This window comes from Propithecus coquereli, unplaced genomic scaffold (genome assembly GCF_000956105.1).
Source record: "Propithecus coquereli isolate 6110/MARCELLA unplaced genomic scaffold, Pcoq_1.0 Scaffold166, whole genome shotgun sequence".
Taxonomy (NCBI): Eukaryota; Metazoa; Chordata; class Mammalia; order Primates; family Indriidae; genus Propithecus; species Propithecus coquereli.
Genome location: NW_012141191.1, coordinates 2,994,381 through 3,019,882, shown reverse-complemented (window position 1 = coordinate 3,019,882; position 25,502 = coordinate 2,994,381). Strand labels below are relative to the sequence as shown.

The 25,502-nt window shown below is 34.8% G+C and overlaps 1 protein-coding gene across 1 annotated transcript in view; it reads left to right on the top strand.

Moving 5' to 3' along the window:
- The window catches only part of SMC5 (structural maintenance of chromosomes 5), a 100,633-nt gene that overhangs the window by 43,962 nt on the left and 31,169 nt on the right, over window positions 1–25,502 (top strand). The window contains exons 11-17 of the mRNA XM_012641630.1: window positions 3,157–3,270; window positions 11,048–11,142; window positions 11,737–11,869; window positions 14,583–14,756; window positions 14,863–15,032; window positions 19,698–19,821; window positions 20,249–20,371. Of these exons, the coding sequence (XP_012497084.1) occupies window positions 3,157–3,270; window positions 11,048–11,142; window positions 11,737–11,869; window positions 14,583–14,756; window positions 14,863–15,032; window positions 19,698–19,821; window positions 20,249–20,371 (933 nt within the window). The remainder of the gene's footprint in view (window positions 1–3,156; window positions 3,271–11,047; window positions 11,143–11,736; window positions 11,870–14,582; window positions 14,757–14,862; window positions 15,033–19,697; window positions 19,822–20,248; window positions 20,372–25,502) is intronic.

Below are 25,502 nucleotides of genomic sequence, written 5' to 3'. Positions count from 1 at the left end.
TTTAGTAGTGATATATTAGATATAGATATATAACATAAACTTAAAACTTACTCCAAAAATGACTTAAGGATTATTTTTGCTAGATAATTTTTTTCTTTAGAAAATGACTCACTATAGATCCTTGCAGGATTCATGAAAAGTTTTGTTTTCTCTAACTCACTATTGTTATACTTTATTAAAAATCATTTTATATAGTTTTTCATCTTTTATTATATTTTACATTATATTAGCAAAATTAATAGGCATAATATATTCTCTTCTTGTTTGGGTGTATATTATTAGAAAGATGAGAATTTCCATTTTGGATGAAGACATTGTTTTGATTAATCTGATAAGGATTAAAAGAAAATATAAGCAAAAATATTGTGACCCTTAGTATAAGGTATAATGCAAGTATAATTGTTAGCAGATTTTTATTAAAATGCCAGTCTCAAAATGATACTTCAGTACTTTATTAGATTTGTCATCCTCTTACCATTTGATTTTCTAATAGTAGCCTGTCACTAAGTCAGATTACTAGCTGGCATGTATTTCCACTTTATTAATACATTTGAGTCTTTGAGATAAAGAAGTATACTGTGCTTTTTTACTTTTCCTAAAAGAACCTTTCACCTTTCCTACCACCTCCCTCCATCCATATCCCCCACATACTTACCTCACTTTTCAGGGTCTAGTTGAAATGCTACCACTTTCATAGACAAGGTGGCAATATACAGACTTCAAATTTTAGTCATGTATCTTGTCAATTAGCAATCTATTTCCATGATTTACTTCTAACAGTTGCAACCTAGAATTATGCAAAGATTTATTTACGGATATACTCACAGAAGTGTTTATAATAGCAGAATGATAGGGCAACAGAAGAAAATTTACAAAGATACAGACTGGTTAAGTAAATTGTTCTCTATCTTTATAGTGGAATATTACGCAGCCATAAAAATGTTGCTATAGATCTCTTTTAAACTAATACATAAGGACATTTATGACATCTTAATCATAAAACAGGTTACAGAATAGGATGTATAGAAAAATTTCATTTAAAAAACTGTGAAACAGAAGGCTGTCATCAACTACCAGATTGTCTTGGAGTCCTATGTCTCCTATATCTGCCTATCTGTGTCTCACTACTTTGACAGTGAAGTTTTGACATTGAAGTTCTTTGAAGAACTTTGGCAAATATTTTCTTCATCACTCTCATGAGTAGAGGGAGCATCCTGAGAAACCAGAAGCTGAAGAACCAACAGAGTGACTAAATCTTCCTTCAGGATATCAGGAAACCTTCACAGACTATAAATGCCATGGAGTATGCTTACACTTGGAATAAAACCACGTGAATCAGTCACTACTAGAACCACACAAACTGACCAGTGCCTAAATTGACCCCTACTTGTGTGACTTCCTTGAGACTTATTACCTGAATAAGCAGGTGAAATCTGTCAAAGAATTGAGTGGCCATATAACCAATTTACATAAGATGGGGGCCTTGGAATCTGATATAGCAGAATATTTCTGATTAGTATACCCTGGGAGAATGTGGTAATGAGAGCTAAATCCTAGACTGGCTTATTTCTAGCTACATTTAAAAAAAAAAAAAAAAAAAAAAAGATGGCCAGGCATGGTGGCTTGCGCCTATAATTCCAACTACTCAGGAGGATTGCTTGAGGCCAAGAGTTCGAGACCAGCCTGGGCAACATAGTGCGACCTTGTCTCTAAAATATGAAAAAAAAATTAGCTGGACATCGTAGTGTGCACCTGTAGACCCAGCTACTTGAGAGGCTGAGGCAGGGAGATTGCTTCTGCCCAGGAGTTCAAGGCTACAGTGAGCTATGATCACACCACTGCACTCCAGCCTACATGAGAGGGTGAGACCCCATCTCTAAAAAGATAAAATACATTTTTTAAAAGGTGACTTTCTGCGGTCATGCTGGGGTCATTTTTACCCTTTCTGTAAATTGCAGTAAACCCCCACTTTAATTTGTATCATTTTTTCCAATACAGTAATATGGTACCAAAAAAATTGTGAAACAGTAGACACTATAAATATTTATGGTGTAGGGTAATGGTGTTTTTTGTGGTTTTATTTTTTTATTTGCTTATGTATCAGTTTTCTCACTTTTCTACACTGATTGATATCCTATAATTTAAAGTAGAGAATAGTGTTGGCCAACGTTTATGTGACAAGCACTGTACTGTTTTTTTATTGTGTTATCTCTTTTAATCCACATTTAGTCCTATGAGGTATGTACTGTTTTACTATATCCATCTTACAGATATTACTAAAGCTTTCTGAGATTTAAGTAGTGCTTGAGCAAGATCATACATAGGATTTGAAAGAACAGCTGTCTGACCCCAGAGCTCTGGCACTTAACTAATATGCTTCATAATATATTACAGTGCATAAATACCTCCCTTCTCATTATTTTTTCAAGAAAACTGATTTCCATCTGCTGGAAGTAATTGATCTCTCCTCCAAAATTCCACAGATAGCACTTTTTATAATACCTCTGTTAATGGGAGCTTTAATCATGCTCTGCTTTTCAACATACTTATTAATCTGCAATAAATAATAGATTGTACTCTCCTCGAAACAGTTTTTTTCTAACCTAATTTAATATCTTTCATAGCATTGAACCTCACATGCAAAAGTGCCTAATTAGTTAATAGTTTTAAATAATTAAGTTATAGCAAGTTTTTTTTCCTATTATTATAAAGTTTTATTCAGTTCTCTTGTGTTTTTTCTACCTATCAGTTATTTCCATGTATAGTATGAAGTTCTCTTGAAAATTAAGAAGGAAAAATGTTAAAAGTTTTGGGGAAGATGAGAGATGTTTGTATTAAGTCACAATCTGAGACTGTTTGAAATGAGTTGACCAGAAAGGCACTTGTTATTTCTTAGATAGCATCAAAGTCAATATGCATCAGATATTATTCACATCTTGGCTTTTGTTTAACTATGTACTATGTTGGTTGTTTCTGTGTGATAAAATACATTAGATTTTTTAAAATGACCCTTTGATACCAAATTGTTCTTTTTTTTAGCTTCCATTTTCTCAAGGATTAAAATTTAATCTAATTTTAAAATCTAAGTTAAATATAAATGTATTTTAGTAATCAGTTTGAGTTTCGTGAGAAAACTTATTTTTTCTTTTTGTTCAGATCAATATGAAAGATAATAAAAATGCCAAATACATTGAAAATCATATTCCATCAAATGACTTGAGAGCTTTTGTTTTTGAAAGTCAAGAAGATATGGAGGTTTTCCTCAAAGAGGCAAGTACTGACCAACATAACACTTTGATTCACTTGGGCCGTGTCTTTCAGTGTTTGAATTTTTAACTTCACTAGAGCAAAAGGTGGTAACTAATTTTACTACCAGTTAACTCTTGTACAAAATCACTCAATTTTGTTAATTTCTTTCCTATCTATGCCATATAAGGCAATGAATTTGTTTTATAAAGGGAAAACAGCCGATAATATTCTGTCTGTACCATATTTTGAAATTATCATTTGAAATTAATATGAAGAATAATTGTCATGTTTTAAGAGAAAGAAACAATGATAGACCTTTGGTCTAGAACATCCTTTTTTGGAAATGTATTGGAATGAACTTAGTTTTTCTTTGAAAGGGAAATCAATATGTTTTTGCTTATTAATATATTAATAAAGAAAACTTCTTTAAAAAGAATAAGAATCCTGTATCTGGCTATAGAAAAACACCACTGACCAAGAATTTAAGCCACTGAAAGACAGCATGGCTTAGTGTAGTTAAGGATGTGTATACTCTAGCTAGGTTGGAAGGATTTGAATTCTGGCTTCTTACTTGGGCAAGTTGCCGAAATGTTTTTTGCCTCAGTTTCCTCATCTATAAAATGGGGGGTGATGGTGGTAATATTATCTATTTCAAAAGATGGTTGTGAGTATTTAAGTCAGTTAATAAAATGTAAAAGTATAACAACAGTGCTTATTAGCTATTATTATAATGTTATATACCTACATGATATATAGTATATATTGTTAGTTACATATGATATATTGTTAGCTATGTTATTGTCTGTAAGATTTCTTTTTCCTTTTGCATACGTCTTCTCTTTCTTTAAAAGGCTTATAAAGATTAGGTCTAGAATTTGTTTTATCTTGTTTAAACCTTTGCTAATTGGTCTAAGGACCCTCAATCAGTTCAAGTGGTCCTGTTTCTCTGGTACATAGTGCTTAGAAAGAATCCTTACTTTCTTTTGCTTTTATCCTATTGCCCTACTCCTGGTTTGGGAGATGGCCGAGAATGTGAACATAAAGATGATCGGATAAAAGGGTTGTGTGTATAAAATTATAAAATGAACTCCAAAAAGTTAGACATTTGTATATGTTAGAACTATTTAAGCCTAACCAGATCTGATGTTAGAGCTCACTGAAGAAGTCAGTTGCTTGGGTTACGTATCTTGGAGACATGGTGCACTGTGAAGTACAGGCAATATGATTTCTGTTTTGCACATGGCCAGCTTAGCCCATACAGAGTACCTTGCCTTGTGTCAAAAACCCATTCCACCTTTGCACTGAGGGTTGGAACCGTATTGATACAGAAAAGTAGACCCCAAAACTGGACTCTGGCCTGAAGCCCAAGTGGGTTGTGCAGGAAAGAATTCAAGAGCAAGTTGACAGAGTAAGGCAAAAGCAAGTTTACTGAGGTAAGAAAAAAAAAGAAATGTGGCTGCCTCATAGAGCAGTGGCTCTCTCTCAGGGTAATAGGGAGTATCCCTTTGTGAGTTTTCGGGGTTTTATTTTATACCTTCTATTTAATTTTATATTAAGCAGAGGGAGGATTATTCATAAGATTTCTAGGAAAGGGATGGGGAGTTCCCAGAACTGAGGGTCCCTCCCCTTTCTAAACCATACAGGGTAACTTCTGGGAGTTTTCATGGCATTTGTAAACTGTCATGGCACTGGTAGGAGTTTCTTTTAGTATGCTAATACATTATAAGCCGGGTATAATGAGCAGTAAGGGTAACCTGAGGGTTTTTTTGTGGCTTTCTTAGTTTTAACTGGTTTTGGCTGGTTTCTCTGCCATCTCCTGTTTTATCAGAGACCTTGGTTCGAGGCTTATGACTCTATTGAGCAAGGCCTGCCTGTTCCCTGTTTCAATATATTTATCATATGACACAGATTCTTGATAATTTGATCTTTATTCTTTTTTCTTGTGCTGTAACAATTAACTTTACATAACTGCTTGTCAGGTAGTACCAGAACTTCTATCTATAACTTTTTGTGTGTTTTAAATTGTGAAATTTTATTCTATATAACCTTCCCCTGTAATTGTATCTACTAGACTGCCATTTCTCATCCTTCAGTAACTTACAAACCATCTTCTCAGTTTTTGCCTTTTCTATATACTATATACAATGTACAGCCATCACAATCGTTGCCATATCTGGGTACTACCCTGTAGTATTTATAATATTTTTCTTTCAATCACCTACTTCTTGTTACTCAAAAAAATCTTCTAGAAGGAAATATAATATCACTACCAAATTAGAGAACCAATAATTTACATAACAATAAGGCAATAAACATAATGTTAGTAAATTCTAGATCTGTATTGTTTCCTAAAAGCAGATAACATGTTAAAAAAGAGATAACAAGGAGTTACGGACATGCTGACACCGTACTATAACTTTCTCAATGGTATAATTAGAAATATTGAAAGGGAATTGAAAGGGAAATTACTTTCTTACTGTGCAATTCAGTTTTATTTAATGTAACCACTACAACACTAGATTTTAATGTAACCACTACAACAATAGATTTTAATAACTTAATGTACCCCGTATACTAACATCAGTGATACATTGACTCATGGCTAATATTGTTTCATTTATACCTCCAGTTCTCTATTGGTTTTTTTCTTGATAACTTCTTATTTTGATATAATTTAAAACTAACAGAAGAGTCACAAGAATAGCACATGGAACTTCTTTATTCCCATGAAGCCCATAAATCAGATTCACTGATTATTTACGTTCAGCCTCATTTACTTTATTATTTCTCCATTGAAAAGTACAATAAATTGTGCTATACCGTAATATATGCATTCGTGAAAATCACTGTGTTATGCAAAATTGTACAATTAAAAACACACAGGAGTTACGGGGGAAGAAAAGGTTAGAGTACAACACTCAAAAATTTCATCAATAACACATGAAAAAAGATGAACCTATTGAAAATGGTGACACAGTTTTATACAGGCTAAATTGTTAACTAATACCCAAGTACAATAAATATGATGCTTTATTTTGAAAAAGACCTGAAGTTGCCTTACGGAAGTGGGTATTGGATGTGTTCAGCTTGTGAGTTATTGTGTAGTGGTTAAAACAATTATAAACCAGTTATCTGAAGTTATTAATAGATGGAAAATTGTAACAACAAATATGGGTGGATGTGGCTCATAATACATGGTAAACTTAAGTAGCTAGCTGGTAAATGTTTGGGGGGGTATATGTGTGTCATTGTGTGTGCACGCACATAAATTATGTGTATTCTTAGGAAGCTTGGTTCAGTTGGATGCAGTTTTCTGCATTCATCTAGGGAAAACCTTTTGTTTCTTTGTGGATAAAATTGCAAGTAAGCAAATGTGAAGTCCACGTAATGCTCAAATTGTTTCCTAATGTGTCAACCGCTTGGAGCAAATTTGTTAACAAGTGTTATAACAAAACGGTTTTTCTCTTTGTAATTATTTATGTGTAGATATTAATATTTTGAGACTGCAAATACCCTGTTCCTCATGAAAGCCTACCTAGTAGGTTTAAGAATCATAAATGATTCTAACTCAGTCATTCCTTCTATATTTATTAGTTTTCTGCCTATAGGAAAGTTTTTTTTCTTCTCTTCTGTTTGTTTATCAATATAGACTCATAGAATTTTATGTGTTATAAATTTTAATGCTTAAATTATCCCAGATTTGATTAGTGAGATTGACTCCCATGTCCTTTTAATATGTTGCCATCATATTTTGAACAATTCTTAATTTTTACCAAAGTAACATGTTACAGGTTCATCTTTAATGTACCGCCTGGGCCTTACGATCAGCCCTTTTCTTAAAGATCCTTAGTTTCTTTTAGAAACCAAGATCTGGATACTAGATCTGTTCATTGCTACTGGTGTCTCATTGCTTCCAGGTCCTCTCATGCAAACCCTTTATATCGATAGGTATTTCTGTATTTATCTAGAGTGCAAGAAAACATAAGTGCAACACGAGTTCACACTGCTACTTCCAATTGCAATCTAACACTACAGGGTACCTTCTAGTCTTTCTCCTTTACATATTTATAATTTCCTTCTGTATTAGTGAAGAGCATAGCTCTCCATATCATCAGTATATTTACTCATTTGTTCAAGCCTAGAAGACTCTGAAGATAGTTTCAGAATTGCTGATCCATGCCACCATGAAATATTTCTCCATTCTGCCATCTCATCATGCCTCCATTAATATCTGTCAACATTGTTTTGTTTTTTTCAGGGTATGAGTTTTATACATCTTCTGTTAAAAATGTATATATTTTAAATTTTATTCTTATTTATTTATTTATATTTAATATAATAGAAACTAGGTTTCGCTATGTAGCCCAGACTGGTGTCAAAGTCCTGGCGTCAAGCAGTCCTCCTGCCTCAGCCTCCCAAAATGCTGGGATTACCGGTGTTAGCCACTGCACCTGGCCTAAATGTGTATTTTAATGTGTATTTTTTGTTTTTTTTGACACTATTTAAAAATATTTCTAAAACTCATTTTCTAATTTTACATTGCTAGTTCATAGACACACAGTTGATTTTTTTTATTTGACTTTGTATCCCTGTTGACACTGTCAGTTAGTTCAGTTTCTGAGTTCTAGGACCAGTGTACCTGGGAGATACCATGCGTTTGGTTCAGACCACCACAATAAAGCAAATATCGCAATAAAGTGAATCACAATTTTTTGTTTCCCAATGCATATAGAAGTTATGTTTATACTATACTGTAGCCTATTAAGAGGGCAATAGCATTATGTCTTTAAAAACAATATACATACCTTCATTTTAAAACACTTTATTCCTAAAAAAAATGCTAGCAATCATCTGAGCCTTCAGTGAGTTGTAATCTTTTTGCTGTTGGAGAGTCTTGCCTTGATGTTGATGGCTGCTAACTGATCAGGGTGGTGGTTGCTGAAGGTTGGGGTGGCTGTAGCAACTTCTTAAAACAATGAAGTTTGTTGCATCGATCAATTCTTCCTATTACAATAGATTTCTCTGTAGCATGCAATGCTGTTTGATGACATTTTACCCACAGTAGAATGTCTTACAGTATTGGAGTCACGGCCAGGCTTATTGGCTCACGCTTGTAATCCTAGCACTTTGGGAGGCTGAGACAGGTGGATTGCTTGAGGCCAGGAGCCTGAGACCTGGCTGGGCAACATAGTGAGACCCCATCTGTACAAAAAATAGAAAAATTAGCATGGCACATGCCTGTAGTCCCAGCTACTTAGGAGGCTGAGGCAGGAGGATTGCTTGAGCCCAGTAGTTTGAGGTTCCAGCGGGCTATGATGACACCACTGCACTCTAGCTGGAACAACAGAGGAAGACCCTATCTCTAAAAAAAAAAAAACATTGAATCAATCTTCTCAAGCCCTGAACCCTGCTGCTATGTTATCAACTAAGTTTATGTAATATTCTAAATCCTTTGTTGTCATTTCAACAATGTTCACAGCATCTTCACCAGGAGCAAATTCTATCTCAAGAAACTACTCTTTGCTCATTCATAAGAAGTAACTCTTCATCTGTTCAAGTTTTTTTTTTTGAGACAGAGTCTCACTCTGTTGCCCTGGCTTGAGTGAGTGCTGTGGCATTAGCCTAGCTCACAGCAACCTCAAACTCCTGGGCTCAAGCAATCCTACTGCCTCAGCCTCCCGAGTAGCTGGGACTACAGGCACGCGCCACCATGCCCGGCTAATTTTTCTCTATATATTTTAGTTAATTTCTGTCTATTTTTTTTTAGTAGAGACGGGCTCTCGCTCTTGCTCAGGCTGGTCTCGAACTCCTGAGCTCAAACAATCTGCCCGCCTCGGCCTCCCAGAGAGCTAGGATTACAGGTGTGAGCCACCGCGCCCGGCCCATCTGTTCAAGTTTTATCATGAGATTGCAGCAATTCAGTCACATCTTCAGGCTCCACTTCTGATTCTTTTGCTATTTCTACACATCTGCCATGACTTCCTCCACTGAAGTCTCGAACTCCTAAAAGTCGTCCATGAGGATTGGAATCAACTGTTTTCAAACTCCTGTTAATGTTGTTATCTTGACCACCTCCCTTGAATCACACATGTTCTTCATCATCTAGAATGGTGAATCTTTTTCAGAAGCTTTTCTGATTTACTTTGCCCAGATCCATCAAGGGAATCATTATCTATGGCAGCTATAGCCTTATGAAATGTATTTATTAAATAAAAACATTTGAAAGTCAGAATTACTCCTTGATCCATTCTTGATCTGAAGAATGAATGTTGTGTTAGTAGGCTTGAAAACAACATTAATCTGCTTGTACATCTCCATGAAAGCTCTTGGGTGACCAGGCGCATTGTCAATGAGCAGCAGTGTTTTGAAAGGAATCTTTTTTCCTGAGCAGTAGGTCTCAACAGTGTGCTTTAATATTCAGTAACTATGCTGTAAACAGATGTGCAAACATCCAGGCTTTGTTGTTCCATTTCTGGAGCACAGACAGAGTAGATTTAGCATGATTTTTGGAACGGTGAATGTGTATTGGCATCAACTTACTATCACCAGCTGCATTAGCCGCTAACAAGAGAGTCATCCTGTCCTTTGAAGCCAGGCATTTGACTTCTCTCTAGCTATGAAAGTTCTAGATGGCATCTTCTTCCAATAAAAGGCTATTTTGTCTGCATTGAAAATCTGTTGTTTGATATAGCCGCCTTCATCAATGATCTTAGCTAGATCTTCTGGATAACTTGTCTCCAGCCCTCTGGAGTTTTCCCATGCATTCATAGTTCATTGGACAGCCAGGGATTAAGATAAGAGTGTAAATGCAGATTTTGAGGCTTCTCACTTTGCAGCACCCTTCTCCCAAAAACTTATACTTTACAACCATTCTAGTCACTCCAAACTCCATACTATGATTCCTTCAGCTGGAAAAACTGCAGCTTTCTACCTGAATTTCATCCCCTCTCCTCATGCTCCAGATCGGGGAATGTCGTCAAGCCACAAGCCACATGAATGCATATCTCCTGGTGCTAGTCTTATCTTTCAAATGTCAGCTCCCCTCCAACTTCTATCTGCTTTTTATCCATCTCCTGTGCCTTAAAGTAATTGTTTTTTAAATTTTGACGCGAGTTTATAATCTTTAGCACCATACCAGATAATCTGCCAGTAATGGAAGCATAACTGTCCCTCTTCTGTATCAGTTTGAAGCAAATCTCAGACATTTTGTTTCATCTGAATGTATTAATATTTCAGTATGTATCTTTTTAAAAAATTGACTCTTTTTGTAAAAACACATATGTATGGTATCATTTTTCACAGTAAAATTTTCCTCTGATTAACATCAAATATCTAATATTTTAATTTCTGATCCATCCTGTCAATGCCAGTAGGAATGTGGTAACTTTAAAAATCATTTCTGTTGACAATATATAATTAAAATAGGCTGGGCGCGGTGGTTCACGCCTGTAATCCTAGCACTTTGGGAGGCTGAGGCGGGCGGATTGTTTGAGCTCAGGAGTTCGCGACCAGCCTGAGCAAGAGCGAGACCCCATCTCTACCAAAAAAACAGAAAGAAATGATCTGGACAACTAAAAATATATATAGAAAAAATTAGCCGGGCATGGTGGCTCATGCCTGTAGTCCCAGCTACTCGGGAGGCTGAGGCAGGAGGATCGCTTGAGCCCAGGAGTTTGAGGTTGCTGTGAGCTAGGCTGATGCCACGACACTCTAGCCGAGGCAACAGAGTGAGACTCTGTCTCAAAAAAAAAAAAAAGGAACTATGATTAAAATAATGTTTTCTTTTCCCTGTATTCAGGTTCGTGACAATAAAAAATTAAGAGTAAATGCTGTTATTGCTCCCAAGAGTTCATATGCAGACAAAGCACCTTCAAGATCTCTGAATGAACTAAAGTAAGTCTGGAAAATACTACTAGGACTGGTTTGAGTATTGAGTAATTAAATATATGTTAATTATCTCTTTGTCACATAAATGCGTTTGTTATAGGCTTTATTATTTCCTTTTAGGCTCTCTAAGTCTAAAATGAGGAAAAATTTAGGCCCAGGAGTAGACCATGATATAGTTAATGTGTGATGAAGGTGATGTTTCAAATTAGTAGAAAAATATTGGACTATTTAATAAAAGATACTAAAATTGTTATTTATTGGGAAAGTGAAATAATAAATCATCACTTGATAATGCAAAAATAATTTTGCATTATTTTTGCAAAAAATGTAAAAATTGCAGTTATAAAACAATTATAAGTAAATATCTTAACTCTAGATATAAGTAGACGCTCTCTAGATACTAAAAACAATAAAAGTTTAAATTTTTTCTGGCAGGTAAATAGTAATATTTAATGATTTTAAAATGTAAAAAAGAAATATTTTTCCTGTATCGTTGTTGAAATAATTTATGTTTCATTTATTATTTATTGGCTACTTATCTACTCTCAGATTTTTTTGAAAGGTGTTTTAAGAAAATCTAATCACCACTTTTCCTTTCAGACAATATGGATTTTTCTCTTATTTGAGAGAATTATTTGATGCACCTGATCCTGTAATGAGTTACCTTTGCTGTCAGTATCATATTCATGAAGTTCCTGTAGGAACGGAAAGGACCAGAGAAAGAATCGAACGGGTAAGAAATTATTGAATTATTACCCAAAACGTAGTTTTGTTAAAACTTTTCAGCTAAAAGCAAGCAAAAAGTGTCAGAAATTTGAATAAGTGTACCATTCTGTTGTTTTTAACCATGCAGAAATTATCTTTGTATTTACTATTTTTGATATGACGTAAAGCAGTGACTGTTGTCTAATACTTTGACAGGAATGATGTGGAGTTAATTAAAATAAATAAATACTTTATACCTTTACGGTAATTGAATAAAGTTAAAACCTAGAAAGAGACACCAGATACACTTACTTGATTTTTACTTGCTTGACAAACCTATGTTCAAACATTATATTAATAATTTAGTCATTTAAATTTTTGTGTTCAAGATTATCTTTCAGACAAATAACACTATAGAAGGGTAAGCTGGGATATAGAATTTTTTTGGAAAGGCTTCTACTTAAGATTTTCTCATATATGAATGATCACCCCTCATAGGAACTCATTTGTTTGGCTAGTATGTAGAGCCACAGAAACTCTTAGTTCCTACATTCTGCTAATGCTGTTTGGAATTTTCTTCTTACAAGTGATATCCATTACTCCAAACTGTGTGTGCTTTTATCATAGGCAGAAGCAGAGAAGCAATCTCTCCTGGAACAGGTTTTTCCAAAATACTAAGTTGCTGTGTTAATACTGTTTATAAGCATCTGGGAACCAATTACAGACCTAAATGCTATTTATAATATTTAGTTTAATAGAAAATACGTTTTAAATTCTTAACCAATGTACAGGTATTCCTAAGATAATTCATTTGGGGGCTCTCTATACTTCATTAACAGAAAAGAGAAATGAAGGCTTATTACCAAGTCATTTTGCGAAAACATGTTACCTATAGTAAGTTGCCTGTGTCTTTGATTAGAAATGACTTCCTATTATGGTAATCATTTGGGGAAACCAAAAATAGAACTCTCAGTGTAGGTGTACCTTAATTCACTGAGCTTTAGAAAAGAGGACAAGACTGTATGTATAGACCAAACCAATTTTTGTCATAACTTCAGGGATAGGTAGGGCTATCTCTGAAAGTAAGAGGAGTAAGAATTTTTTTACTAATGCAGAAGACAGCAGAAAGTTTGATAAGGGCTTTTATAGCTTCACTTTGGGATAGAAAGGAGTGGTTACTTAATTTGGAAAATTCTTTTACTTTTTGACCTGTGCTTCAAGTTGAATTATTTTTATGCACTTTTAACATTTTGCTTAAGTCACCTATCAAGCTTTAACACTGCTATTTGTACTAGAGAAATAGATTTGAAATTCATATAATTTACATTAGAAGTGAAATTCTTTCCTCCTTTGTTTCTTTTTTAGATATTTTTCATTAATCTTAATCTCTGTTTTATATAAATGATTTTTAAAATTCTTGAACACATTAAATGTTTCTTATACCTTATTGTCACAATGCCCGACTCAGTGTTACATTGTATATAGATACTTTAAAGTATGATGATACACTTTTCAGACATATATATATATGGTAAAGCCAAGTTAGGAAGTATTTCAAGCACCTGGTAAAGCCCCTGGCATTGTCCTGGCCATCTTTTAGAAGATACAAACTTGTTGAGGAAATTTACTGCCTTTACATCCTCAATCTTTCTTTCATGTCTGGATAATGGCAATAATGGCTATATTTCTTTTTTAGAATAAAAATATATTCTTCATAGTGTGTTTTGCTTTAGTATCAAGTCTTAAAATTTTAGGTTCCCTAACAGTGTTTATACCCTATTCATGAAATTGTTCTCTCATTAATTTCTAAGACTCTCCCCTTTAGTTAAATTGTCTGCTGACCTTAGCTTGAGATGTCCTTTTTGCTGGAAGTGTCCTTCCCTCGCTCACTCTATCGGTTCAAATCCAGTTTAAAACTCATTTTTATGAGTTAGACAGTCTAGTTGGATAGACTAACCTCATCCAGTCTATCCCTTTATTCCAAATTATTCAGGATTTAGGGTGCCTGTTTATACTTTGTTGACTAAATATGTTTAAACATGTCCTATCTTTTCACTTAAACTATAAATTTCTGGGGGGAAATAAGCCACAAAGTAGTGGTTATGAACCTTTAAAGATTGGGGAAAAACTGCATTGTAGCAGCCTATTCTTTGTAAATATACAGAAAGTATATCTAATAATAATAATATGGTATTTAGAATGTATTTTAGTTTATGAAACCTATGTTTTGAGAGAACAGATCTCAAAAAACAAAAATATAAAACAATATTTTGAAATCTGTGAACAATGATTCCCTTGAGTATTCTCCCAAATATACGGGAACTAAATATACGATTATTCATCTTTAAACAGTATAACTGAAGGGAGGGGAAAGTGACTGACTTACCTGAGATAACGTAGTTCGATTTTTGGGATACCTGGTTCTTGATATCTCTACTTTAGATAATGAAGCTCCAAAAGTATACTTACTTGGGAGAGGTTGTATAGTGAAGTATAACTGACTTTGCTAGTTGTTTTAGTTTTCTCCTAATTCTCTCTTCCTTGGTGGTGTTTTGCAAAATATTGACCTGAAATGTATCAGCCACCTTTTTTGAGATGTTGTTGGATACATGAAAAAAATGAAAATGTATCTAGTATATTTTGATCTTTCAAGTTTCACTTGGTCTGTATTTTTAATTCTTTAGTCCTTTAAAACTTGTAATTATTATTAGATGTGTGCTAACCCTTGTTTTACATCATAGGTAATACAAGAAACCCGATTAAAACAAATTTATACAGCAGAAGAAAAGTATGTGGTGAAAACGTCTTTTTATTCAAATAAAGTTATTTCTAGTAACACATCTCTAAAAGTAGCCCAGTTTCTCACAGTCACTGTGGATCTAGAGCAAAGAAGACACTTAGAAGAACAGCTAAAGGTTAGTTAATTAGATTTGAATATTACATAAGATCATTAACTGGATTTCTAATACTTTAACTAGAACTGTTTTTAAAATCTGTTAACAATTTTTGACTATTTCATAGGAAATTAACAGAAAATTGCAAGCAGTGGAATCAGGGTTGATTGCCTTACGTGAGACAAGCAGACATCTAGAATACAAAGACAATGAACTTAGACAAAAGAAGAAGGAGCTTCTTGAAAGAAAAACCAAGAAAAGACAACTGGAACAAAAAATTAGTTCCAAACTAGGAAGGTATCCTTTAGTCTGTTTGCGGGGTTTGGGGCTGAGAAGCATAAAGTGCTGTGTGGGAGATTATTAATTATACCCTGTAGTGACAACACAGTTCCCACAAGCATGCTTTGTAGTAATTTTTCTCTAAAACTTCACTCTTACTACCCAAAACAGAATTTTAGTCCACAGGGCAAAGGGAGATGAATCCTAAGTGTTGTGTGAGTTTTTCTGTTCCCTGATCAGCAATTCCGGCCTCTGGAGCCCTTTACATGCTTAAAAATTAATGAAGATCCCGAAGAAGTTTTGTTAATATGCATTATATCTATTAATATTTACCATACCAGAAATTAAAACTGAGAATGTTTAAAATATTTATCAATTCATTTAAAAAGTAACAAACCCATCTTATGTTAACATAAAAATGTACTAAAAATAGCCATGTGTGGTGGTCTGTGCCTGCAGTCCCAGCTACTGGGGAGGCCAAAGCAGGAGGATCACTGGAGGCAAGAAGTTCAAGGCTGTAGTAGGCTATGATTGTGCCTGTGAATAGTCTCTGCACTCCAGCCTGGACAACATAGTAGGACCCCATCTCTTAAAAATTTATTAAAAATAACTAGTTTGCAAACAAATTTAATGTAAAGAGTGTCATTGTTTTACATTTTTGCAAATTTCTTTAGTTGAAGTTAGTAGATTTTTTCTATCTACTTCTGTATTCAGTCTCTTGTGAGATGTTTTGGTTGAACATGAAGACAGTCTGGCTTCATATCGGTATGTAGTTGGTGGCCATGGTGGGAGGATAGCTTCAACTCAGGAGTTTGAGACCAACCTGAGCAAGAGTGAGACCCCGTCTCTACAAAAAATAGAAAAATTAGCTGGATATGGTGGTATGTGCCTGTAGTCCCAGCCACTCAGGAGGCCGAGGCAGGAGGATTGCTTGAGCCCGGAAGTTTGAGGTTACAGTAAGCTATGATTATGCCACTGTATTCTAGCCAGAGCGACAGAACAAGACTCTGTCTCAAACAAAAAAGATAAGTAGTTGGAAAAGAGAAGAGTATTTAAATAGACATGTCAGATAATTGTGGATATTCTTCTTTAATACTATATCAAAACTTGCCAATGCGTAAAAAGTTCACTTGGAATGTGGAATCTGAAATCCTGTCAGTGAACTTGTGTGCCCTATTACATTAAAATCTGTTGTACTTTAGATAGCTCTTTTACTCATGATTTTGTTACATCATGCATTGGTCATTTGGAAAATATTGGTTCACCAAGTTACATAGATCTTTCAGATGTTGACACATTTTATTACATAATATGAAAATATTCAGGAGAAAAAATGGATGGTTACATCTGTACATGTACAGATTTTTTTTCTTATAATTATTCCTTAAAGAATACTGTATAACGACTATTTACATAGCATTTACATTGTATCAGATTCTTTTTGGAGACAGAGTGTCGCTCTATTGCCCGGACATAGAGTGCCGTGGCGTCAGCCTAGCTCACAGCAACCTCAAACTTCTGGGCTTAAGCAATCCTTCTGCCTCAGTCTCCCAAGTAGCTGGGACTACAGGTATGCGCCACCATGCCTGGCTAATTTTTTCTATATATTTTTAGTTGTCCAGCTAATTTCTTTCTATTTTTTTAGTAGAGACAGGGTCTCGCTTTTGCTCAGGCTGGTCTCGAACTCCTGACCTCAAGCAATCCTCCCACCTCGGCCTCCCAGAGTGCTAGGATTACAGGCATGAGCCACTGTGCCTGGCCCCGTATTAGGTATTATAAATAATCCAGAAGTGATTGAAAGTACACAGGAGGATGTGCATAGGTTATATGCAAATACTGCACCATTTTATATAAGGGACTTGAGCATCCATGGATTTTGGTATCCCTGGGGGTCCTGGAACCAATCTCCCATGGATACCAAACGATGACTATACTGTGTACTTCCTGTTTCATCACATAAAATATTAAAAAGGTATATACTCAGGATATTGAGATATAATTTATAATTTTTACTGCTTCAGGGACATTCTTAAGTGAATTTGGCATTTTTAAAAATTTAAGTGCATAGCAGTGAAGAATCTAATGACTAGTACACTTTGGTGCTACTACCTTGATTCATTCTAAAGCATTAGGATTTTTTACTCACCATTGCTTTTATACCACCAGTGCAAATGTCCATATGGTGAGAAAGGTAAATGATATATTATTATTAGCATGAAAATAGTTTTTATCTCATAGACCCCCTGAAATGGTTTCGGGGATCCCCAGGGGTCTGCAGACCATATTTCAGGAACTACCCAAAGTCCAGGTGTGGTAGCTCAGGCCTGTTATACCAGCACTTTGAGAGGCCAAGGCAGGAGGATTGCTTGGGGCCAGGAGTTTGACACCAACCTGAGCAACATAGTGAGACTCCATGTCTACAAAAAATAAAATAGTAAAAAACTAGCCAGTTTTTGGTGGCATGTGCCTATAATCCCAGCTACTCAGGAAGCTGAGGCAGGAGAATCACTTGAGCCCAGGAGTTTGAGGTTACAGGGAATTATGATCATGCTACTGCACTCCAGCCTAAGTGACAGAGCAAGTCCCTGTCTCTCGAAAAAAAAGTGGGGGTGCGGGGAAGAAAGAACCACTACTCTAGATGAATATCCAGAATAATATGTCCATTGAGTTCAGAATGGCAGAAGAGGGGAGGAAAAGGTATAGGAAGAGAGTTATCAAACTAGGCTGTTTTCTCACCGGTTCTGAGAGATAATAATAGGGAGGTAAGAGGTTATGCTGCTTTTCACAGAATAGATTGAGCGCCTGAGGGTTTATCTCACTCAGTTGCAGTCTCCCTTCTTACAGTTAGGATTATGTCTGCCTGGCCTTAATGGTCACATATTCCACAGAATTTTATACAAAATGTGAATATTATCAAAAGTCCTTTCTGAAAGGAAAACTAGCTTCCTATTAGTACCCAGGCAACCATTCTCAGAACTGATTATAACTTTGTTTTGAATTTAGGTATTTAGTAGAATATATAAGATAGGATAAAAACTTTAGGATGTAAAGTCTATGGGAAAGGAACATGGTTTCCAGTTGCAGGGTTTTTTCCATATCCTACCAGTGACACAGCCCAGACCTTTGTGTTATTATTGCTCTTTTAACCCTTACCCGTAGAGTAAAGATACAGAGATTAGTAACATGATCAATCTTTAGTAATAAATAATAGATCGTTGCCTTGAGGAAGATACAAGTTTACCTCAACCTATATAGTATGTATTTCTAAACACATTCATAAATGGAGTCATATTTGAAATGCATTAGAAAAATTTGTTCATTTTTGTTAATCTTTTTTAACGCAAACAATTGCCTGTCAACTTTTATTTTAAAAATCAGTAATGTACCTTGGTGGCTTAAAGCAAGATCTGTTTAATCTGGTTTCCTAGAATTTTTCCCAACTTTAAACCTTTTTTTCAACTAGAGCCCTTTACTTCATTGCTGTCTTCTATCATCTACAAAACACTTAAGCTTTACTGTGCAGCTGCTGTGTTGGACCTATTGTCTAAAACTAAACCTTCTCTTCTTAAAGTAATATTGATTTTTGCAGTGAAATGACTTTTCATACTCATTACCATTTCACTATCTCATACCTGCCTTTATTCACTTTGGACTACTGCAGTGGTGACTTGATCAGTGGTTTCTCCCTGACTCGTCCTCTCTCCATTCAGTTCGTCCAGAAGACTTGCAAAACTTATCTTCTTTGCATGTTCCTACCCCATTCGAGAGTATTCGTTGTGGCTTCCTGCCATTACTACGCGAAATTTAATTAAACACTACTCTCCTTTAGACTAGCTTTTATGATTATATAAAATCTTGTTTCACTCTACGCATTCCAACTTAACCTCCCTCCCTACCCCAACACACTCCTCCTTGAACCATTCAGGCCACTCTCTACATCTGATGAACTTGTTCATTCTTGTGTATTTTTGCTTCCATACTTTGTTGTTCTCCCTGGAGGCAATGTGGTATAGTGGAAAGAAAATGGACTTTGACATCACACGCATCTTACCAGTTAGTGTCTGTGATCTTAGGTAACTTATTGAACTTCTCTGAGCCCTAGTTTTGCCATCTTTGAAACAGCATGGTGTTAACTTTTAGGATTGTTGTGTTGTCTTTTCATTCTGTTTTTTACCTATTAATCAACTCTACTCACTTAAGTTCCTTAAAGGAAGGGACTGTTTTTTATAAGCAATATTAATAACAACAATAATAACATATTAATCGATCAGTTGTGGGCCAGGTGCCATAGTAAGTGTGTTACATGTATTACTTTTTTTAATCTTCACCACAGCCGTATGGGGGAAATATTATTATCTTCATTTGACAGATGAGGAAACTGAAAAGCTCAAACGAGTAACTTGTCTAGTTATACTGCTTATTAGTGAGTGGCAAAGATGAAGTTCAAAGCCATCTTCCTGACTCCAAATTCTATATCATTAGCACTAGCATTAACCTAGACTATGCTGGGCATATGATATATCTCAACAAATACCTTTGATCCTGACAAATTGCACTAATTGATTTTTTAAGCTAGGAGCTAGTAGTTTATCTGTAAAGCATCGCTAAGTATATCCCAGAAAACTGTAGGAGACCAAAGGATTTTGGCTCATTGAGTTTAACATCATTATGTGTGTCATACAGTTTAAAGCTGATGGAACAGGATACTTGCAACCTTGAAGAGGAAGAACGAAAAGCGAGTACCAAAATCAAAGAAATAAATATTCAAAAAGCAAAACTTGTTACCGAATTAACAAGCCTAATAAAGGTAAAGCATTTTCTTAATTTTAGTCATTTTTTAAAATAGCAGGTAAACAAGACAAGATAATAAAATCTTCAGAGGGCTTTATTGGAGGAAAGGTTTTCGGTTAAGGTTTTTCACACTTCAGTTATATAAGGAAGAGATTTTTATCAGTTTCAGCTTGTTCAATTGCTTGACATTTTCTTTGTGGGTAATAAATAGGTTAAAATTTAAGTGTTCATTATGCTAAATTATTTTATCCCAGATGACTCTAGTAAATACACAGGAAAACACCTTTTAAAAAATTTTATTGTAAGAACTATATGAGGTGTCAATCACAATAGAAAAATTATTTTTTCATGGTTTATAATTTTATTTTAAAAAATAAATATTTTTCTTAGTTCTAAAACATAAGTAACATAATAACTAAACTATTAGGGATTTTTGTTCCTAGATTTGTACTTCTTTGCATATACAAAAAGTAGATTTAATTCTTCAAAATACTACGGTAATCTCTGAGAAGAACAAATTAGAATCAGATTACATAGCTGCATCTTCACAACTACGTGTCACAGAGGTAAGACTTTTGCCTTTATTTTTTATTTTGGGGTTCCAGCCTCAGACCAGTTTGAAAATATATATTATGTATCATCATTTGCAATATGTAGTTTGTTGTTGTATACTATTTAATTTACAAATTTAATGCATCTTGCTAATGAGCAAGCAGTACTTTAAACACTTAAGAGTGGCTGCATAACTTCAACAATTTAATCTTTTGTTAATATATGACTGTCAAATGATAAATATGGAAATAGTAGATGGAGGAGAGGAAATGTGATATACCACATTAACTTAAAATCCAAAGGAGAACTGGCAACAAGGTAGTAGTGGCATAGCATTTGAATCTCCAGAATCCTATCCCAAAAATAGAAGAGCAGCTAGGATAATGTAACAGTAAACCCACGGAGAACATATACAACAAAACTAAGTTTCAAGGTATCCTTATTTATGTACTGCAGTACTATTCTGATGCTAACCGTCTATAGTTAGTGCCAAACTGTACAACGTAAGGGCACAGTTTCCAGCAAGACTGCCCTTCCTTTGGACACCAACTACAAGTTCAATAGTCCCCAGACCACCTGCACTTCTGACTAGAAATTCAGGGGTTCCCATGACCTTCTCAGGTTTAATAATTTGCTGGGCTGACTTAGAATTCAGGAAAGCACTATATTTATGATGATAGTATTACTTTAAAGGTTACAAAGCAGGACTAACCAAATGAAGAGACACATAGGACAAGGTCTTGGTGGGTAGGGATCTTGATCACGGAGTTTTTGTACTCTTTTCCTGTGGAATCAGGGTGCATCATCCTCCTGACACATCCGTATGTTCACCAATCAGGAATTTCCACCAAGCTTCAGTACTCAGTGTTCTTATTGAGGTTTCATTACTTAACTATGATTGATTGAATCATTCTTCATGCGGTTGAGCTCAATCTCCAACTCCCCTCCCTGGAGTTTGGGAAGTTGGGCTGTTACCGTATGGCTCAAAGACCCAACCCTCTAATCATACAGTTGGTCTTTCTAGCATTTTCTACCCCCATCCTGAGTCGTATCCTTAGCATAAACTCATGGGTGATCCAAGGGGCTCATGACTAACAAAGACCCTCCTATCATTCAATGCCAAGGGCTTTAGAGGAATTGGCAACAAAGACCAGTCAAATTCTTTATCATACAACACGTGTGAACTCCAGAGTATAAATGGGTGAGATAAATCAGCAGCAGCATCAAGAGTAGCATGGTATCAAGGGTAGCCAGGCAAGGCTCAGAGAACCCAAAAATCAGGTTGCCAACAGATACTCATCTCTGAAGGGAGGAGGCCCTAGTAGGTGCAGAGAAAGCGCAGCAGATCAATTTGAGAGCAGCTGAAACTGGGAACAACCTTATAGACTCCAGAAAGGTCAGCTAGTGTTGGGGTGATCTAGCCCTGAACTCTCAGACTAAGTGAAACTCCTTCACAGAACAAAACTTCTTACTGAGGAGAATTAGAGCTATATGATAGTTAAAGGAGATAGTAAAATATATACTATGTGGTTATAAGTCTGCCAGTGTAGCTAAAACACAGTTCTCTGAAAATGGAAGAGGGGAAACAATATAAGTAATGTAGGATATATTTACTGATTCTCCTATAGGTATTACCAGGAAATAAAAGGATATCACTTCAGATTGGAGGCCTTAGAGCAGAAAAATGTGGGAGAATTTTAATATTATTTATAGTGAGGAGCTAATAGACAGTATCCCCCAAAAAAGTTATTAAGGACATGAGGATATTATATATAGTATTTGCATAAAGATAACCTTTAGAATAAAAATAGAAGCCTTCCTAAGTACCAAAGAGATGTATAAAAACAAGAGGTGGATGGTGCAATAAAACAGATCCCATAGCTAAAAACTAGGTATTTTATTTATAAATATGAGACATATAAATAAATATGACATAGAATAATGACAGAACTAAGGCTAAGAATCATATTACCAAATGTAAATGGATATAATTCATCTATTAAAGAATTTGTGGAAGTAAGTTCTAACACTTGCAGAATTTGAGAGATACATCTAAAAAAAAGATTCAGAAAAGTTTAAAAGGGTGATAGGTACAAGGGATTTTAGGGGTGATAGAAATGTAAAATTGGACTGTGGTAATGATTACACAGCTCTGCACATTTACTAACAAGCATGGAAATGCACACTTAAAATGAGTAAATCTTACGGTATATAAATTATACCTCATGAAAGCTGTTAAATAAATAGATGGGCAAAGGTAGACCAGGCAAATGGAAATATAAAAGAAAGCTTGAATATTTCCATGTCCTGCTATGGATTGATACCTAATATACATTGTTAGGTGGAAAAAGGAAGGGGAGAAAAGTGTGTATACTGTGTTACCATTTTACAAGAAAGTATCGGGGGAAGTGATGACTATCTGCTTATTTAAAAATTACAATGATAAACTAGAATCTGTTTTTTAAATTTAAGTTTAAATCTGTTTATGGGAGTGGGAGAAGACAAGGTTGAAAGCTACGCTCATCTAAACAGATCTTATTTTTTTCCTACTTTGGAGCCATCTGCCAACAAAACAAAGTAAACTCATTGCCACACTAGAAAAAAAAAGTTTTTTCCTGGGGCCACGGTGTTTTATTAAAACAAAACAATCCTTTCTAATTTGCTATTTTTATTGTTTTCTGTACATGAGTTATATGCAGCGCAATCCACGTTTTTAGAATTAAATTGTCAATATTAATTATAAAATAAGAACATCAACAAATAAGATTTTCAAGAACCAGCTGCAGGGTTTTGCTTTACGAGGCTCAGAACTAGCCTGAGTTAAATACAACTTACATGGCAATCAATGTGTTAACTTTTTTTAAAAGACAAACTTAGCAAAAGCAAAATGAAAAAAACGCATCTGACTGTTTTGAGTTAACAGTATGGTCTCACAGAGAAAACTTATTGAAATGACTTTAAAACAGTAATTTGATTTTAAGGCCAAAACGTATTGCAAACAAAACTCTTACTATTTTCAGCAATCACAATGTAAATAATATTTGTAATGTTATTTTGAAAATACAGGGTAAAGCAAATAAGTAATTACGTTAATGGCATTAATATTTTCATCATAAGAGAAAAGAGATTCAAATATAAAACAAGATAATAAAAACCTTGAAGTTTTTATTTGAATTGTAAATATCAGAATGAACTCGTAATATATTTTCTTCAAAGAAGAAAATATTTCCTAGCTTTGTCTACCTAGATTATGGCCTCAATACTATTTTACGCTAAAATGGCCCATTGGAGAAATGGCTGATTTCAGGTCCAAGGAAAGAAATGTGTATGTAAGTTTAGCCGCGATCATCTTGTCATACCAGAGAGCAAAGAAATTATGAGAGGTGACTTGGTTATTAACAAGACTCAGGAGCCTACATGAAGAATCTCCTCCTGGCCATAGGTGAAGCGATAATAGATGGAAACACATCAAAAATATCTAAATCTAAAAATTTATAATAATAAAATAAAATAATATTGGCCACTTTGGAGAATGTTAGGGTACCAGCTCATTATTTTGGAAAATGGTATCTATAAAGAGAATTTCACATTTATCCTGCCTTTCCTATGTGAATTGTTACTTAAGATAAACAAATAAATGATGAGGGAAAGTTTCTCTTTACAGAAGTAATTTAGCTTAATAAAGAAGGAATTATATCCTTGAGAATATCACCACTTTGCAGCTGCTAATGAATCATTGTAGCACATTAGCTGTTACATCACAAAAAGGCAGCCAGATATTTATGTGTATCCTGAGGGAAAGACACACCACCACCTGTGGCATAATCTAGTGAAAAAATCAAATTTCAATCTGAGTAAGTGTTAAGAACATGATATCTCAACCACAGCATTATTGACATTTTGAACTAGATAATTTTTTTAGTGGGAGGCTGTCCCGTGCGTTGTAGAATGTTTAGCAGCATCCTTGGCCTTTACCTGTTAGATGCCAATAGCATGGGCGTGCACACACATGTGTATACCCCAGTTGTTACAACCAAAAATTTCTCCAGACATTACTAGATGTACCCTGGGGAGCAAAATGCCCCAGTTGAGAACTGCTGCTTCGAAACTACCAGTTTACAGTAAATGCAGGAGAGTAAGAAATATACTAAATGACACCCAGGAATGCAGTCAGCAAAATCTAGAACAAATGTAAGAAACTCTGTAGGACAAATAATTACTTCAGTACTGTCCAACAGAAATATAATACAAGCTATATATGTAATTACAAACTTTATAGTGACCAAATTTTAAAAAGTAAAAAGAAATAGGTCAAATTAATTTTAATAATACATTTAACTCAGTAAGTCCAAAATACTATTTCAACTTGTAATCAATATTGAAAAATTACTGAGCTATTTTATATCTCCTTTTCATACTAAGTCTTCAAAATACCTTATTTTACACTTAAGACACATCTGAAGTCAGATGGTAAATTTTCATCAGAAATACTTGTCTGTATTTTGATTTTATAAAACTGATAGTTGAAAAGGTAGGTTCACATACCCAAGTTGTTACAAGTATTTTCCAATAGCTGGAGCAAGGATCAATTTTTAATTTAAATTCAAATTCCAAATTCAGTTTCTCAGTCACTAGCTACATGTTAAGTGCTTTATGTCCACATGTGACTAGTGCCTATTGTATTGGACAGTGCAGTTTCTAAAATAAATTTCAAGGAAAAATGGAAGGAGGAATCTCTAAGTTAAAAGGGACTTAAGAAACATAGTAACCAAATACGATGTGTAGATTTATTTTGATACCGATTTGAACGAAGCAACTGTAAAAAAAAAAAATTTAGAAGAAAACAGGGAGATTTGAATACTTACTCAATATTTGATATTATTAGAATTTATCGATATTTTTAGGTTTGATAGTAGTTTATGGTTATGGATTTAAGTCTTTTTCTTTTAGAGATACATTGTTAGAATAGTTATGAAGGAAACGATAAACTGTCTGGGATGGCTTCAAAATAATCCAGAAAAGGGGCCATGTAGAGAGGGAGTATAGATGGGACAGTATTGGTTATGAGTTGAGAATTGTTGAAGCTGGGTAATAGGTATGTGAAGGTTTATTATACTGTTCTCTCTACTTTTGTATGTTTGAAAT